Source organism: Lithobates pipiens, unplaced genomic scaffold (assembly GCF_037356315.1).
Source record: "Lithobates pipiens isolate NorthernLeopardFrog02 unplaced genomic scaffold, aLitPip1_a1.2 Scaffold_22, whole genome shotgun sequence".
Lineage (NCBI taxonomy): Eukaryota > Metazoa > Chordata > Amphibia > Anura > Ranidae > Lithobates > Lithobates pipiens.
Window position 1 is genome coordinate 55,779,208 of NW_027507784.1, and position 17,966 is coordinate 55,797,173.

The 17,966-nt window shown below is 41.9% G+C and overlaps 1 protein-coding gene across 6 annotated transcripts in view; it reads right to left on the reverse strand.

The window, feature by feature from the left end:
* Positions 1-5,735: 5,735 nt before the first annotated feature.
* The window catches only part of MARCHF7 (membrane associated ring-CH-type finger 7), a 45,228-nt gene continuing 32,997 nt past the window's right edge, over positions 5,736-17,966 (reverse strand). For 3 of the 6 annotated variants that reach the window (XM_077447607.1, XM_077447608.1, XM_077447609.1), the window contains exons 5-11: positions 15,581-15,727; positions 14,001-15,111; positions 13,119-13,288; positions 12,895-13,004; positions 11,543-11,656; positions 9,208-9,256; positions 5,736-6,689 (exon numbers count right to left, since the gene is read on the reverse strand). In XM_077447607.1, the coding sequence (XP_077303733.1) occupies positions 6,658-6,689; positions 9,208-9,256; positions 11,543-11,656; positions 12,895-13,004; positions 13,119-13,288; positions 14,001-15,111; positions 15,581-15,727 (1,733 nt within the window). In that variant the 3' untranslated portion in view covers positions 5,736-6,657. Of the gene's footprint in view, positions 6,690-9,207; positions 9,257-11,542; positions 11,657-12,894; positions 13,005-13,118; positions 13,289-14,000; positions 15,112-15,580; positions 15,728-16,262; positions 16,380-17,966 lie in introns of those variants that run through there. The other 3 variants (XM_077447612.1, XM_077447610.1, XM_077447611.1) reach the window with 3 other exon arrangements.

The following is a 17,966-nucleotide window of genomic DNA, read 5'->3' on the forward strand; positions in this document are numbered from 1 at the left end:
AAGCCTGACATGTGTGACAAATAGTGCACTTTAAATACAACTGGATTTGAATATATTCAATTCACTGCCATGGATTGTTACATTTTCAGTATTGTCTGTCATTTATGCCACTGCTTACAAAAGGCTGAAAGTGAAGGCTTCAGGTTTGCTACACTTTGCTATAAGTGATTAAGTAGAAGGAGACTCCGAGTTATAATAAATTGACTGAACTAACTGAGAGATCTTCATGAGACTGTTATAATCACGAACCTGAGATATTCCTATTTTCAACCGAAGAGAATTGCTATGGAGGTACTAATGAGAAATTAGGACCGTTGTCTGGTCATAATTATCCCCATTTCCAATTACTGCTACTTTGATGACCATACATGTGCAGATTTCCGAGAGATTTTTATCTCATGCTTCCAAATAGAAGCGTATCATTGGTACAATTTGATCATACTCGGTATATCCCCCACATGTATGGCCATAGGAGGCGCCTCTATCTGTTTTATTGTTGTATGTATGAGTATGTCTGGTTTTGTTTGTTGAAAGTCAGGGTGTATGAACTGTGCAGATAAGGATGATCTTTGGTTAATGTTGTGTAAACATCTAGGATCGATTGATGCAATTCAATCAAGGTTTATTGTTTTATGTATAGAAAGAAATAAAAAAAAAAAATATTTTTGATATTAATCAAATGTCCTATGTGTTCACCGAAACCTAAGGTAGCTACTTTTCTTTTCTCCTGGTGTTGGTACACAAGTTAAAAGCGGGACACAACAGCAGGGGAAAAGTTTTTTTTCTTTTTTTTTTCTGACTATATGTTAGCTACGGCTTCGGCCTTGTAGACTCTGAGGAGTGACATAAGGACTTATTTCTTTAAGAGGGGTCCACTGCCACTATTTGGATTTATTCGGTAGTGACAGTGGATATGGTCATGTAATGGTATAAATAGTTGGGAAAGATCCAGACTTTAAAGTCAGGATCCATCCAGATGCCTTGACCAGCCTCTCAGCAAGCCACAGAGAGCATAAGCAAGATGAAGGCAGGACAACAAGAGAATTACATGCAAGAACACATAACTAATATCAAAAACAAGTTCAATAAACATAGCATCTCAAGACATTTCAGGGATTATAACAAAGATGCCACATGTATGAAACAAGAAAATTGAAGTTTCCCAGAATGAAACCAAATTGATTTTCCAATTAGATACTCTCCAGCCCACAGTGATAAATAGTTATGGATTTGAACTAACTTTTTTTACTATTCTTTAGTACCATATTTGCCGGCGTATAAGGCGACTGGGCGTATAAGACGACCCCCTATTTTTCAAGTGAAAACATAGATTTTGGGCAATACTCATGGTATAAGACTACCCCCTTCTGAGACAACACCATTTAAAAAAAAACATTAGAACCATTAAAAAACACAAAGCAAGAATGCCAACTACTCACCCACCATGCTGTGATATGTCATAAAGTAAATCAAACAATAACACAAAAGAGATCTATTGAATGCCACAACTCTGGAAAGTAGAATTTTCACTAACCAAACCTATACCACTTTTGGGTTACATTCTACGGGAATTGTCCACCAAAATGCATTTAATAAACCCCCTGTCATATGTCCCAGATTTACCTGTCCCTCTTGGGTGCCTGGGACCTCAAAGGCAAACAGCAGGATGTATAGTAGTAGGAGATCAGTGAATGGATTTACCCAGGGAAGTATGGTGAGCGGTGTATTATTATAATGAATACAACGCCTGCTTGGATTGGCAGAGGCTGTAGCATCATCAGCCCTTTCCTCTCTCTCTCTCTCTCAAAGCCAATCCGAGCAGGCTACTCTAGGTAGCCTGCTCGGATTGACAGAGTTTGTTACTCCAATCCAAGCAGGCTCTGTATTCATTAATAGAATACATCGCTCGCCGGGATTGGCTCAACGGCGTATGCTGTTTGTAGCTGAAGCCACATACAGTATTAGCAGACATTTGGGAGCTGGCATCCATTGGGCAGTATTGTATACCTGGCGTATAAGACGACCCCTGATTTTTGGGCATTTTTTTTAAGTGTAAAAGGTAGTCTTATACGCCAGAAAATACAGTATATATGCATCTTCCGAGTTAATTTCAGATAGTCACTTCTATTGAATTATACTATGAATTCTCATATTTTATCAACAAAGAACACACCCGCGTTCCTCTCTCCCCCTACATCTCTTTATATGCAAGCACATATAAATATTTCCATTCCAGTTAAATTAAAGTTTAAGATATACCAACCTGCCTGATTTAGTGTAACATATGTCCATGCATAGACCTACATTTGTAAATGCCCCATCAAGTGGATTCTATTTTTAGTTAGAATTTGTATATCTAATTTATTTGTACTTTCCACTAGTAATCTATTGAATATGAATTTTTTTTTTTAGGTCTGATATCAGTATAAATGTAATTAAGGGTCAGAATGAATATAATAATGGAGTGGCATTTTTAAATCTGATCATCAAGAATATACACACACACAGCACTATATACCCAATGAAGATATAGTATGTGTGGCCATTGAATGCTAAAGATTTTTTTTTTTGGGTTACATCAGGAACAGTGGATTGACAGTTTTATATATAAATTAATTTATGTCTTAAGTGGTATTTAACCCCTGATTTTTATGAGTTAAACAGGCAATATAAAAAGGGTTAACTTTGGTCTTCAAAATCCTACCAACTATGGCGCTATTAAATACATAGGACAGTATGGACCTTGGTCTAAATCCTACTGAAAATGGCTGCCGTAGTTCTATACAGCTAAGCCACTATGGTCTTCGGTCTGCAAAATCTCATCAAAAATGGTCCCTGTAATCATGTAGGTCACGGTGCACTATAAAATGGAGCTGAAGCAAGCACTGATGTACTCTCGCGATGACATCTTGACAAAACATGTAGGGCAGAGTCAGCACACATTCTTGCATCACTTCCGGTTGTTAGTGTCAGCAATACATGCTTTACTGTGTATGCTAAAATGTGAGTACATTTCCACATCTTTTTAACTGTAATAATAAAAAAATAAAAAAAGTTTTGAATAGTATTATTGGGGTCCTTCTCTCTCTCCTTTATATGGGTAATGAGAGAAATACCAACAAAACATCTGACTGGCCAGCTTTCAGGGTGCTACACCGTGGCAAATACTGTGAATGCCTCATACCCCAGGCGAGGGAAGAAATTTCTTGTGAGTGTAGCTGCAACAGGAGCATGGATAAGTCACGCATGCTGTGAGCACCTTGGGAAGAGGAAATTAGAACAGTGCTGTTATATATTAGATATATTTTTTCACCAGCACCAAGCTAGATTAGGGAGCATGGCTACAAGCCTCACAAGGATGTGCACATCTGCAATGGCAGAGCCAGATTCAGCATCTGACGGGGCAGGGAGGCATTTTGCTACCTCACCACCCAAAGGCCACCTCAGAAAACAAAGGGATCCAGGACCAGTGTCAGGTGCACGTTTCCCCACCTGATCCTCTTAGTGCATCAATGTCAGGCTAGGCCCTTGCGACAAAAAAAAAAAAAAAAAAACACCACCACCAAAAGCGCTGCACTTGTATCACCACAGGGGCAGCTGAAAACAGAGCACCCCACTGGTCTGCACCAGAGATGGACTGTATCCTCGTGTGACATCCAGGGGAAAAACCCAGAAGATAGGACCAGGGGAAAGGAACTCCCCCCACAACAAATAGTCGCCACCCAGGGGCTCCACTGTCATGGCCGCCACTCCTAATACATGCTGGACCAACCAAAACTGGCCACTGGCCATAAAGAAACAGGCCCCAAATCAAGGGTGCCTACCACAGCAAAATTGCTGCCACACAGCATCCATGAGGCTGCCAGACATCCAGAAGGGACCCCAGGCCACATCCACAAGGGGAGGGGGGAACCCAGGCACAGGACCACCATAACAGCCAGTACCCACCCCAGCAGGGAAGATTGTTCCACCAGCAAAAAACTGAAGGCCTATATACCAGCCAGGACTGCCCATAGTGTCCTACTCCTGGGGGGGGGTTCTGAATAAGGAGTGCTGTGGCCGTCAACAAAAAGAAAAAACCCAGCAAGACAGAAATTGGAACTTGCATGTCTGCCCTTTTTACAGAAATCATAACCATTCTACCTTGTTCAGAGTTACAAACTCGTCTAATGCCAGAAAAATTTCCCCACTACTATATGTAAAATTATAAATAAAAACCATGACCACCAGCTGCATGTTCCAGGGCCCAAAACAAACATTACAGGTCAGGCCTGCCACTGCAGTGTACAGTTTTGGTTTCCAAGGTCACATCCAGAAACTAACCTAGAAGGCAGTAAGATGTTGATAGAATTTTCAGTTGGAGGTAAAACTCCCTTGAAATGGAGAAGCAAGCTGTCACTCAAAATGATAATTGGGGGGGGGGGGGACCAGCAGAAGCAGCAATGGTTTTACCAGTCCAATCACCTAAAAAGGTGGCAATTTACAACTCATGGTCTGTGTTTTGTCAAGCAGGACAATGAATCTGTTCCCTGTCAGCACCAAAATCTATATTTCTCAAAAGATTCCCTTGCAGAGTAAAACACTTCTTGAAAGAAAGGGACAGCTTCTCTTGAAAAGGGCATTCATTTGCACTCCCGACAACCCTCCCAAGCACCCCCCCCCCCCCAGCTGTGGGGTTCCGAGAAATGCTATGCATTACAGGGGTAGGGGGAACATCTGACTATTGCCCATTCTTCCCAGGATGCACTGCAAAATCACCAGACTGCAGCTCAGTCACTTGCAGGGCAGTAGAAACCCTTTGCAAACACACAGACGGTTGGAACGAACTTAGAAGACTGAAATATGACCTGGTATTGAAGAGGCTTATCTGACCTTAACCAGTCTTTGTAAATACCACCAAAAAGCTGTTGTCTCAGTGTAATCCATACATAGAGGAAGGATGGCGATGAAGGGATTCATGTACAGAACAGCAGGGCGCCAAGGTCAGTATATATATATATATATATATATATATATATATATATATATATATATATATATATATATATATATATATATAAAAAAGAGTGAAGTCCATGGAAATGTGTCACACCCCCTCCCTTGACATCTAGGCATTTTGACAGCCGTTATCCTTGTGTGCACAACTGAGAAAGCTGCTGCTAATATCCATATCTCGAGCTGGCTCCTTGGTCTGTTTGCCAAGTGATATCTATAGCCCTACACCGATCACAGCTGCTTGGTCTCAGGTGTTCCCTATCCATGCCAACTTGTAACAATGCAAGTGTGCTGCTTATTTTAGCGATTTTTATTTGATACTGACCTCAGTGGCCTGCCGTTTCTTCTACATGTGATCCTACCCAGATCTTCTGCAGGAGCTGCAGGTTTCAACTCTCACTTTTGCCCCAGCCATCCAGTTGCCTAATCCCTTCCTCCACCCTGTTGGTCTACAGATCTAGATGAAAGTTCAGATAGTCCAAGTGACTTTGCATTTCTAGGGGCACTGTACACTCTTTGGAAGGGTTGAATATATACTACAGAGACAGGGTGGAGCTGAGACATTTGAGGAAGGGCAGAATATGGTAAACTATGCAACCACCTAGGTGCACCTCTGCACAAAAAAAATAAAAATAGATAGTGGTTGTGAGAACTGTAGTAGTGAGTAACTGGGAAGTACCTAGAGTACTCACAGCTTTGTCCAGGGCACAAGTAGATTTAAAACACCTGGAATCACAACAATCCATACAACATCTTTATTTCCATTGTACAACTAAAACATTAAACGTGTTTTTTTGTTTTTTAAGTGAATATACAGAAGTCTTACACTTTTAGCAATTACAAGTGATTAAAATTTTGTAGCCTCTACTTTAAATTTAATGGAAAGTTGTTTTCTGGTTGCAAAAATGTGCTATATATCTGGAAAGACAAAAAAAAAGGGTGATTTTCATCAAGTCTTCAAGATATTGCCCCTTCCCTAAAAAGAGTCCCAAGGCAGACCTAGTTAAAGTCAGACAGCTATACAAAAACCCTTGTCAAACAAAACAGTCAACACTGGAGGGTAGGCATAATATAAAACAGGAACCTGCAATAAGGCAAGGTGTTTTGACCCTTAAGGGTAACAAGAACTTGGGCATATTCAGCCTCTTTTGCGAAAAACACATTTTAATAGACAGGTGCCCTTGAGAAGACCATGGTGGAGTCGGCCATTGTGACATCTCTAGATTTCCCAGGATGGATATGCTGTGCTCTCGGCAGTTCGGCACAAAAATGGTCATCTTTGCTGTGCAGGCAATACTACAGGATAGAAATAGGCTGAAAACATGCCACTTAGTTCAACATGTAAAAAAGGAAAAACAGAACAAAAACATAGATAATGAACAGTCAATGCTTTAAGCAAACAAAAAAGGCAGATTAAATGTTACAAAAAAAAAAAAGAAAGGCCAGACTGGTTCTTGTTACCCATGACGGAATCTTTGTAAGCCGATTCAGTATTATAGATTGCTCATCAAGTGCAACAAGTGAATAGAGGGCAAGAGAGTGATTTGATATGCATCACAAGCACTGGAGTATTCAGGAAAATAAACAAATCTCTGCATATATGCAGGTGGGTCATCTTTTCTGGAGAGGTAACATGTTTTCAGAAAAACTGCATGTGCATCTTCACACCCGTTCATCTTCTGAATCATCTGAAGCTGAAAAGAATTAACATTAAAAGCCAAGTTAGTTTCACTATGGAGAAGAAAGCCCAAGACTTAGGAGAGATTCTGCCTCCGAACCACCATTTCTTACTCATTCACTCCCCCCTGTAGTATCCAATCTGGTCTTCCTCAACCCTATACCACCCTCCATGCAAATCCATATCCTGCCTGACACAGCAAATCACAAGGACACCCATCAAGCCATATACCATGCTCCAAAACCCATCTCCCTGCATTCTACCTAGCCAGATCATCCCCAAATACAGAATAATGGGATGGAGAATGTTATAAGAGGTGAGAGTAGAATGACAGACAGCTCCCTGCAGCCTAACAAGCTTGGCTCATCAATGGACTCCCAGCTCTTATACCTGTTGGCCACAGCCCTCTTCCTGCAAACTCATACCTCCTCTCCCCAGCTTTGACCCCCTCTACCAGCCAGCCTTGCCGCAACTGCAGCTTACCAACCAAGCAGCTGACCCAGAACAAGTATATTAAGCCAGATCAGGAGTGGTCAACAATCACATCCAGTAGGTTTTCTACAAATACTGGATTTCTTTTTAAAGGTACCTGTGATGCAGATTGTCACCCTTGGTGGGTAGGGAAAATTAGGACTCTTGCACACTGAATTTTTTTTTTAACCAATCTAAAATGCAGCCCATTGTTTACAATGTGCTTGTAGACACAGGCACATGAGCAAGCGCTGCATATTGAACATACATAGTGTTCCCAGTCAGCATTTTGCGGCAGAACACATATTTATGTATTGCGAATGTGCATAATTACGTACAACGCCTGAAACTACAGCCAAGAAAGCAGATGCTATATCAGTACAGTAATACCTCGGATTGCGGGTAACAGTTAACGAGTGTTTCACAATACAAGCTATTTTTTAAATCCTGACTCGGTTTGCTAGTGTCTCGCAAAACAAACAGGATTCAAGCCTCTGTGGTGTGCAGTACCACATTTGGCCAGAGGTGCTGGGGCCCCAGTGGCATTCAGAGCCACTCGGATGCAGTGTTCTAGTGCACCCGTGCCCCCACACCTCTTGCTACATGCGATACCATAGAAGTGACTGGAACAGATTATCCAAGTTTCCATTAACTTCTATGGAAAATCTTGCTTTGATATACGACTCTTCTGGAACAAATTATGCTCATAATCAAAGGTTCCACTGTCCTGTGTGCAAGAAGCCCAAGTGTTAAAGTGGAAGTAAACCCATCGATTTAACCAGTTAAAAAAAAAAAAAAAAAAAAAAAAAAAGGCATGCCGGGAATGCTAACTGCACATTGGCTGTGCTCTCAGCCAAACTATCAAACCATCCAATGGCTGGTGTCATAACGAATCACATGTGCAGCACCATACCAGTTGAAGATTAAACAGAGGCAAAGATGGCATCTTCCCTGGTTGAAAACGATAGGGGAGTTTACTTCCACTTTAAATGTCACACAAAGTACTGCCAAGGGCTGGTTCACACCAGATGCAGCCTAATGCTTTAACCACTTCAGCCCCGAAAGGATTTAGCCCCTTAATGACCAGACCATTTTTTACAACATCACTGTGTCGCACAGTCATGCAACGCTGTACACAACTTTTCCCCCTACAAATAGAGCTCTCGTGGCATGATCACCCCTGGATTTTTTGCACTATTTAAAAAAAAAAAAAAAAAAAAAAAAAAAAAAACACAAACACCCCACACCCATTAGTTTAGGCCATATGTATTCTACATTTTTCTCAAAAAATATATTGCAATAAGCGTATATTGATTAGTTTGCATAAAAGTTCGTCTACGAAATAGGGGATTTATGGCATTTTTGCCATTAATGGCAGTGATCAGTGATTTTTTGCGGGACTGCAACAGATTGGACACTGGACACTTTTGGGACCAGTGACATTTATGCAGCGAACAGTGTTAAAAATAGCCACCGATTACTGAATGACACTGGCAGGGAAGGGGTTAAGTATCCCCTAGGGAGGCATTTCTAACTGTGGGGGAAGTGTACTGAGGGAGAGGGAGATGTTCCTGATCACTAGGAAAAAAATGATCTCTGTACTCCCCTAACAGAATTGGGGGGGGGGTCTGTTTACATTGACAAACCCCCATTCTGTTTTTGTAGAGCCATTGTGGATGGTGGGCAGACATCACAGCCGGGCACCTACAACTGCTCCTAAAGCAGGCAATGTACACATACAGAGATTGCCGCAGCTGTGCCAACCTGCTGCAGTATGACAGCAGCTGGTCAGCAAGTAGTTAACATGCATCAGAAACTACATGCAGGGTCGTTGCCCACCTCCCCCCCACCCCACACACTATACTCTGTATGGAACACATCTAGACAGAGGCAAATAAAATAAAGCACCGGAATGCATATCCCTTATGCTTTGACAGTCTCAAAATGTACAAGTCAGGGAAAAGCTGCCACTTCCATTGAAATGGCAACCTCCATAGGCTGCATGGTACCAGGACTGGATTACTGTAGTGTACAAATTTCATACACATGGTCCGTATACTTACTGTCAAGATCTTCCATGTGTGCTTGAAGGGTCCGGGCAAGATTGATAAACTAATAGAGGGGAATAAATAAAAAAAATTGTAGAAAACAAAAACAAGCATATGACCCAAAAAAGGACAGACATTTATACAGTTGTAAATAAAATATAGAATAGAATAGTGAATGACGCAAACACACACGACCACCCCCCCTTTTCTGGGTCATAAACCAAAGAATTATAGAGACAAGTATGTCATATTTCATGACAAAATAAAAGTTGACAAAAATTCAGCTATAAAATTGGTCGATGGGATGAAGAAACATAAAAAAAAAAAAAAATAAAAATAAAAAAGAAGACACACCCCACACACACTGTTGCTCAGCTGCTAGCACTCTTATAAAAAAACAGATATACCCTGGGCTTCACATAAACACCCAAAATATACCTCAAACTTTTTTTTTTTAAACAGTTTGAGGTATATTTTGGGCGTTTATGTGAAGCCCAGGGTATATCTGTTTTTATAAGGGTGCTAGCAGCTGATGAGCAACTTTTTTTTTTTTTTTTAAAAGGCATGCTTGAGGACAGACAATTTACGCTTTGCTGTATAGTTTGTTCGCCATAGGTTTTTCCAATATGCTTAACACTGAATGCAAAGCTTGCATGTACACAGGCGCATCTGAGGTCTAGTCTAAACAAAGTATATTAGCTACTAATTTTTGTACATGCTAAAATCTGCATTTGCTATAAATTACAGTATTGCCTCACCCCTTTGCTTTAATATTTACACTTTTTGTATGTAGGTCTTTTGTAAGACCCTGGAGAATAAAATGGTGGCTACTAGTATTGAATTTACCAAATGGAAAACAAGATGGGGTTATGTAAACGTGTAACTAATCATCAAAAAGTTTTACATGCCTGTGGAATTTAGGAATGCAAATAAGCTATGGTACCCAAACGTCTGCATCGGGAGCGCTGTAAGTCATCAGTAAATTATGGTCCTAGAACCACTGCTCACTCCAACATCCATGATAACTTACGTGTTGCACACATGAACTTACATACATGTGCTCACTATGTGTGGGGATGCTTTAAACGTTTTCTTTTTAACTTCTACAATACATCTTGTACTAGTATAGCTGCATCCTTGGCTACACTAACCAATGAATGACAGTTATGACCACAGAAGAATCATGCATGTCATTCATTGCAGGAGGGATTGGGAAATGGATGTTTCCTCATGTTTCTACTGCTTTAACTGTAGAAATGGGAGAGCCCAGGTACCGATGGTGCCAGCAAATTAGATGCATGTTTCCTCCACATCCAATTCAAATGGCAGGCGAGTGACTGTCTGGCTCTCAACGGAGCCAGTTCACACAGCTCTGAGATGGCCATGGTCTGCATTGAAAAAGGGTCCGTTGAGTCTTCTGGTTCGATTCAGGTAAAAATTCAGACCCGATTCGCACCTGAATTAGTGAACAGGGATGCACCGATCCCCCTGCTATGAAACAGTGGCAGAAGACGTGAACGGAGCCTCAAGCTCAAAGCAGTTGAGAGCTTAATTTAATCACTTGTTAACAAAGACCATCACCTTGGGAAGAGGGCATGGTATTAAAACTAGGCCCTGGTTTAACCACTTTTCCCCGAAGGATAAAATATATTTAATCTCACACAACAATACAAGAAAATGCCAAGCAATTGACTCCTGTGGCATAGATTGATAATCCTAGTCGCTTGGATATACCTGGTGTGAAGTGTAACACATTGGTTTGATCGGATTCTTTACAAGTCAGTAACGCTTGTAAACAACTGAACCCAGATCTATTTTATAAGATGCTTTTGAGGGTAGAGGAAAGACCGGGAATCTAATAGACCTCAGATCTCTCAGTAAAGATTACCAGTCATGTTTGGTATCCATTTAGTCTGAATGTAATGAATTTTAGTACACAATATACACATTTTTGATAAATGTTAAAGTAAACTGATATCGGCATAGAAGCAGCTTCTCCAAATTTGAGAACGTGTGGGGTGGCTGACTGCCTGTTTTAGCTCTAGTGGATTTAGTACTGGACAGATTCATTGAAATATGGCATTTTATTTCTGGGAACAGCCACATCAGATGACACAGATATGCAAGGGGCCTGTATGCTTTGCCTTCTGTTCTAGTGCCCCTAGTATGAAGGGAACTTGTTATGGTCCAACAGTTGGCAATACCTTTCATGCAATTTTATAGTCAGTACAGCTATACAGCTGTTCTCGCATTAATATACAACTTAAATGTTTGTTAGATTGTACGATTAAAAAAAAAAAAAAAAAAAAAAAAAAAAAAAAAAGAAAAGTGTATTAGTGCATGAACTCACTCTAACCCGAGTGTTTGCTTCATTAGCTGCCCCCAGCATGTCAGAGAAGCGCTGCTCACACAAGTGCAGTAAGACGACCAGATACAGTCCAGAGCTTATAAATTCATATTCAGCCTGCAAAATTAGAGGGAGAAGCAAAACAGTCAATCTGAATAGCTTTACAGAGACTAAAACGCATTTTTATGCCACTTCAAGCCATTTAGGGCCATGCCACTAGTGATAATGTCACCATTAGAAGCTTCTCAGGTGATCAGATTTCCAAGAGCAGAGGACACCAATCTGCTACTATAGGGCCATGTCCTCTACTGGCTAAACCAGTGTGGCATTGCCCTGTCATGACTTGCTGGCTAGAGAGATTGTTTCAGCCTGGGGAGGTAGAGACTCGCTAGGAGCAGCTGAGTGCTATCTAGCCAATTTGTTTCGTGGAGAGTTCTTGCCAGTGATTGTGTCAAAAGCATTTGATTAGCAGAGGGGAGGTCTACCTTTGAGGACTACAAGACCCCTTTCACACCACACCGCCAATAGCGCGGGTGGTAAAATGCCGCTATTTTTAGCGGCGTTTTACCGCCGGATTTGCAGCGCATTACGGCCGCTAGCGGGGCGCTTTTACCCCCCGCTAGCGGCCGCAAAAGGGTTAAAACCGCCGGCAATAGCAGCGTTTTGCCAGCGGTATATTACAGCACTTGCCCCATTGATTTCAATGGGGAGCAGCGGTGGAGGAGCGGTAAACACACCGCTCCTAAGAAGCTGCTGGCAGGACTTTTTTTCTGACGTCCTGCCAGCGTACCGCTGTAGTGTGAAAGCTCTCGGGGCTTTCACACTACACACAATGGTGCAGCTTCTTTAAGGCGTTTTGCAGGCGCTATTTCTAACGCTATAGCGCCTGCAAAACGCCCTGTGTGAAAGGGGTCTAAAGGAATTTGAGCGTTTGCTCTGGGCACAACTTTAAACTTTTGTAAAGGCCTTCTTCCATCTAAAATGTCCAATTTGGCGATCTCCATGGGCAGCTGTGTGACAAATAGAGTTGGTGTTCATTCTACCACAGCTTGTAGTGGTTCTAAAGGCATTAGATGCATCAAGAAAACACTTCTGCAACAATGTTTATTTGGCAACATTAAGGACAATTTAATTTTATTAGTGATAATTTAACGGCCACAGTGGCTCAAAAGGAAAGTTGTTAACTTTAGGTTTCTTTGTAAATGGCCATGTGCTACTGTGTTGTCTGCATTTGGCTTTTTTATCTACAATTCAGCCATTGAATACCTTAATTTAAGACGCACTGGTTCCAGGCTGCACTGGACAAGAAAAATCAGTAGATCTGAGCCTTAGGTGTTGAGTGGAAGTATGCTTACCCTATCATTTGCATGTGCCTGGTAAAGTTCTTGAATGTCAAAATCTTCCAAGTTCAGATCCAGCTTCTCTTTACACAACTCACATGTAGTTATGGTTTCCAAACTAGAACCTGAAAGCCACAATACACCACAAAAGCCATAAATGACCACTCAAAGCGTGTATCTGTTTAAAACAGACAATTTGCATAGCAACATGGAGAGACAAAGCCGCAAGCTGTACGTACCAGAGTTGATCTTGGCATGCAGCCATTTTTTCATACAGTCCTGGTGAATATACTGCAAGCTACCAGAACACTTGCATGGCTCAATAAAGGGATTACTTGGACTGGATGCTCCAGTCTGACATATTCTGCACAAGTCACCGTCTTCTTCCTCAGAGTCCTCTAGTAGAAGGCTGGAGGGAAAACAAAAAACAAAAACATTTTATACAAATATATCAATGATCTTAAGCACAGTAACAGACAGGAATTCCAATTCTGTTCTATGATCCAAAACTAAATACTGCATCCTTGCTCCTTCCTGGCCCCTCTCTCCTGTTTAGTGCCCCCACAGCAAGAAGCTGGCTATGGGGGCACCCAAGCTGAGCTGCAGCTCCATGTGTGCATTCAGACAAGGAGCTGCGGTTTGGGCCAGCCCCCTCTCCTGATTGGCTCATGCTGCTGTCAGCCAGCCAATCAGGAGGGATAGTGCCAAACAGCCAAGATACATGGACAAATCGAAAAAGACACAGGTGGTACAGCTAGGCATTGGGGGGGGGGGGAAGGGGCCTGCTGCTCACAATGTTTATCTTGATGCATCAAAAAAAAAAAAAAAAATAAATAAATAAAAAACCCCTTCTGCCTTTACAATAACTTTAAAGAGGCAGACTGCAGATTTAGGTTTGTGTTAAGACTACAAAGGAATACTTTTAGGTTATGCACACAGTGCTAAATGAGCCACAGCCCCATCAGACTGTATACCAGGCAGATGTAGGGCAGCCAAGCATGTTAGAGAAGCACACAAAGCATTGCTTTTACTCTGAACACTGCCTCATTTCCGCTATACCCTTCTGCGCAACAAGTCATGCAAGGGTTTCTAAAACACACACTAAAGCAAAAACCATTTACCTCTCTTTAATTTTCTTCAGCTTCTCAGGATCCCTTGAGGAGTCTTGAGTCTTTTCACTTTCTTGTCCATCACTTGTCCTACCTGAGGGAACAATATCTACAGTTATCATGACATTGTCCGATAGGGAACTCCCTAGTGCAGCCGGCACCGAGAAGTGTAGGAGAGAGCTAGGAAGCATGCCTGAAATTCCTGAATTTCTCCTGCTGAAGAGAGTCTCCGCTATAGTGGCAGCAGCTGAACTGCTGCTAGGAGAGTCTGATGATCGGGGAGAACTCCTAGCTGCAGCAGCCCCAGGAGCATTGATTTGTACTTCATCTAATGAAGAATCTTCTTGTGATGCCCTTCTAAAAGGATTGTGTATTCTGCTAGTGTCAGAGGTAGAGGTAGAGGACGCTCTCGCAGTCTCATCTCTTCCTTCCCGTCTCCTTCTAGAGAACAGTGGTGTGCATCTATTCCTGAAAGAAGAAGGCAGCCATGATCCTGAAGTCCTAGTTTCAGAATCTTCTGACCTGTAGCTTTCAGCATCAGAATCTGAACTCTGATTTGGAGACAATGTTGAGATGCCCCATCTTCTCCTCCTAAGAAATGCAAATCCCTGAGATTGTTCAGAAGGCCTATTTTCTAGTGCTTCACTGTTGGCAGGGATGGTAGGACTGGGTTCAGGAGCAACACTATGTAAACTTGAATGTGCTTCTTCTGCATCTTGTGACCTTCCACTTGAAGAATCCTGGCTGGACCTCCTAGAAAAGAAGGTGGAAGACATACTAGATGCCAGGCGAGACAGGAGGTGCCTTGTTGTACGCCTGCCATCACCATCTGTAGTTTGGTCACTTCTTGGTATCTGTGATGAAGGCGAGATTCTTCCTGAGGTACTCCGTGATGTAGCCTCTTTTCGGCTTGCGGAGTGATGAACCTCAGAGGAAACGTCCCTCTGTGGAGAGCGTAGGTCTCTGTAAGTTGTTGTCCTTGAACTCCTGCTTGAATCTCTAGTAAATGAAGGGCTCTGTGAAGGCAACTGGCGGCTGACTGATGTGTTGAGTCGGACTGTGCTTAGAGAGTTGTCTTTTGGTCTAGCGCCTTGTGCATATGAAGAAACTCTGTCCTGCAGATCTGCAAAGATACCAAAAGTTAATTTTCAGTCAGGTTCATATATTATGGAATTTTTTAAGCTCTATACATTCCTTTAATACATGTTCAGTCCCCTTGGTCTAGATAAGGCATCTCCAAACTACGGCCCTCCAGCTGTTGAGGAACTACACATCCCACAAGGCATTGTAAAAACAGACATTCACAGATATGACTAGGCATGATAGGAATTGTAGTTCCTAAACAACTGGAGGGCCGTAGTTTGGAGATCTCTAGTCTAGATGTTGGGTGATCTAAACCAAAGTTTATATCCTGTACAGATATACATTTCCCAGGTAAATTTTCAGCAATTACAGAAAATACCCATTGATCTTGCTAAAGATAGTGTCCTTATTACTTCCGTTAGCTGAACAAAAAATAAAAAATCTATGCAAATTCAGTACTGACAATTATCTTTGCAAGTGCATTAGTGAGTACAAGCCAATACACTCACATGATGAAGTGATATCACCATTTCTATGCCCATAATCACTGAGCTCATGTATAGAGGTGTCTGTTCTTCTGTCACGATCACGCTCCCTTGATAATTCAGTATGAAACATTGATGTCCTAGGAAAGCGTCCATACCTGCTTGAGGATTCTGGACAAGATGAGAGTTTGTCAGTCATGGAGGCACCAAGCAACACATTACAAAATATGCAGTTTAATAGGAGACATGATGTAGGATTTAAAGAGCCAATAACTGTACTAACCACCACAAGATCCTCCGAAATGCCAAAATACACAGCCTTTGAAAAGACCACTTGGTGAAGCATGCACATTTGCAGTTAGTGTTTGGTACAAGTATTCCATCTTATTTAAGTGCATCCAAACCTGTCACCTGGTATGGACTTAAAGGGGAACCCCAACGCCGAAAAAAAAAAAAAGTCCATACCAGGTGACGGGGCCAGCGACGCCTCCTTCGCTGGCCCAGTCTACCTGGAGATGCGCTCAAAATGAGCGGACTTTCCTCCGCGTGTGTGGGAGAATCCGTTCATTTCAAAAGTACGGCGGACTTAGTACGCAGTATTAGTCCGCTGAAAAAAGTGCCGTGTATGGGCAAGTAGCCTGTTCGGAAAGTCCGGTGGGAAGTCCGCCGGATAGTCGGCTATGTGTGTACGCGGCATTAGACTTACCCGTAACTTTTCAGGAGTCTTCCAGGACAGATGAAGCTCCTCCTGCTGGAACAGGAAACCCATTTCTACTAGCTCTTTAAAAAGGTGGTCCCTCAGGCATTGTCAGTTTTATCCAACAGAAGTACGGAGCAGAAAAAAAAAAAAAAAAAAATTAAATACACCACTCTCATAAATGCAAAGGGCGTGAAAATGCAGTCCTGGAAGACTCTTGGAAACAGTGTTACCGGTAAGTTAAACTATGGTTTTAACCCCCCCCCCTTCACTCACAAGGGCTGTCCTTGAAGACAAGAACTCACCCAATTTAAGGTGGGGGGGTTGCTCTCGACCACAGCTTGGAGAACCTTCCTCCCAAAAGCCTGATCTTGGCTACACAAAAAAGTCCAGTAAAACAGTGCCAAATGAATGGATGTAGAGATGCTTGACCACGTAGCGGCCCTACATATTTGCTCCTGGGTAGCAATGGCTCAGCTCAAGTAGCGAATGCTCTTGTGGAACATGCATCTTTCAGAGGTGGCCGCTTTTATCCACCTATCTATAGTCCCTTTAGAGCCTGGGTTTGTCATTTTTGAATTCCTGAGAAAAAAAAAAAAGAAAAAAAAAAAGGATAAACAGGGCTTCTGATGCCTCTTAAGCCATTTAGAAGCCGCAAAAAACTTTGGGGTATCTTCTGGTATCAAGAAAATGTACCTGTTCTTATTAGATTACTACAAGGAAGCATGGCCAAGGCAGAGGCAACCTTGGGGAGTACAAATTGTAATACACAATTATGTACATTTTTATTAGACTCAAAGATATCTATATCACAGCTGCAGCACAGTGGTAGTCTAGAAATATAATTATTGCACATTATCCCGACATGTTTCACAGAAATGCTTCCTCAGGGGATGTGTGAATATTCAAACAGTAAACGCTCTAGATTTGAAAGAAATGTACAAAAATTACAATCACTATAAACATAAGAAAAAGGGGGGGAACATTTACGGGGTAAGCAATGTTCGCCATCTAAATGGTGTACATACATACATACACACACCATTTAGATAGCGAACATTGCTTACCCCGTAAATGTTCCCCCCCTTTTTCTTATGTTTATAGTGATTGTAATTTTTGTACATTTCTTTCAAATCTAGAGTTAACTGTTTGAATATTCGCACATCGCCCGAGGAAGCATAAGGATTCCCTAGCTACTGCTCTCATGATAGACCAATCCCATGTCGGAAACTTGCAACAGGGGACAGGTCTCAACCTTGAGACTGCTTTACAGAATCTGCTCATGAGGGGATGCTGCTGTAAAAAGAAACCGATAAGCACAAATCGCAGCCTTAAAAAGGGAGTTGCTGGCTGAGGAGCACTCAAAAAAAAAGGAGGGAGGGGCCAAGAGCAGCCAAGAGGGACCCGAGAAGAGGATCCAGGCTGCTCTGCAAAACCAACTGCACAGAGAAAGTATAACATAAAACTTTAAAAAAACAAAAAAACAAAACAAAAACAAACACAATCTCACTTTAAAGAGAAGAAATAGCTTAAAGATATATATGGTAGTAGTTGTATAACTATAGATGTGCACCCTCATCCCGCAAGTTTAGATTAGGAGGGAGTGTGGATATCTCCTATCTCCCAATGGAGACATCAGCAAAGGAAGGTGAGCATAGGGACTATTACGGGGCACATAGAGTATTTTTGTACATAGGAAATTAATATCAAAAC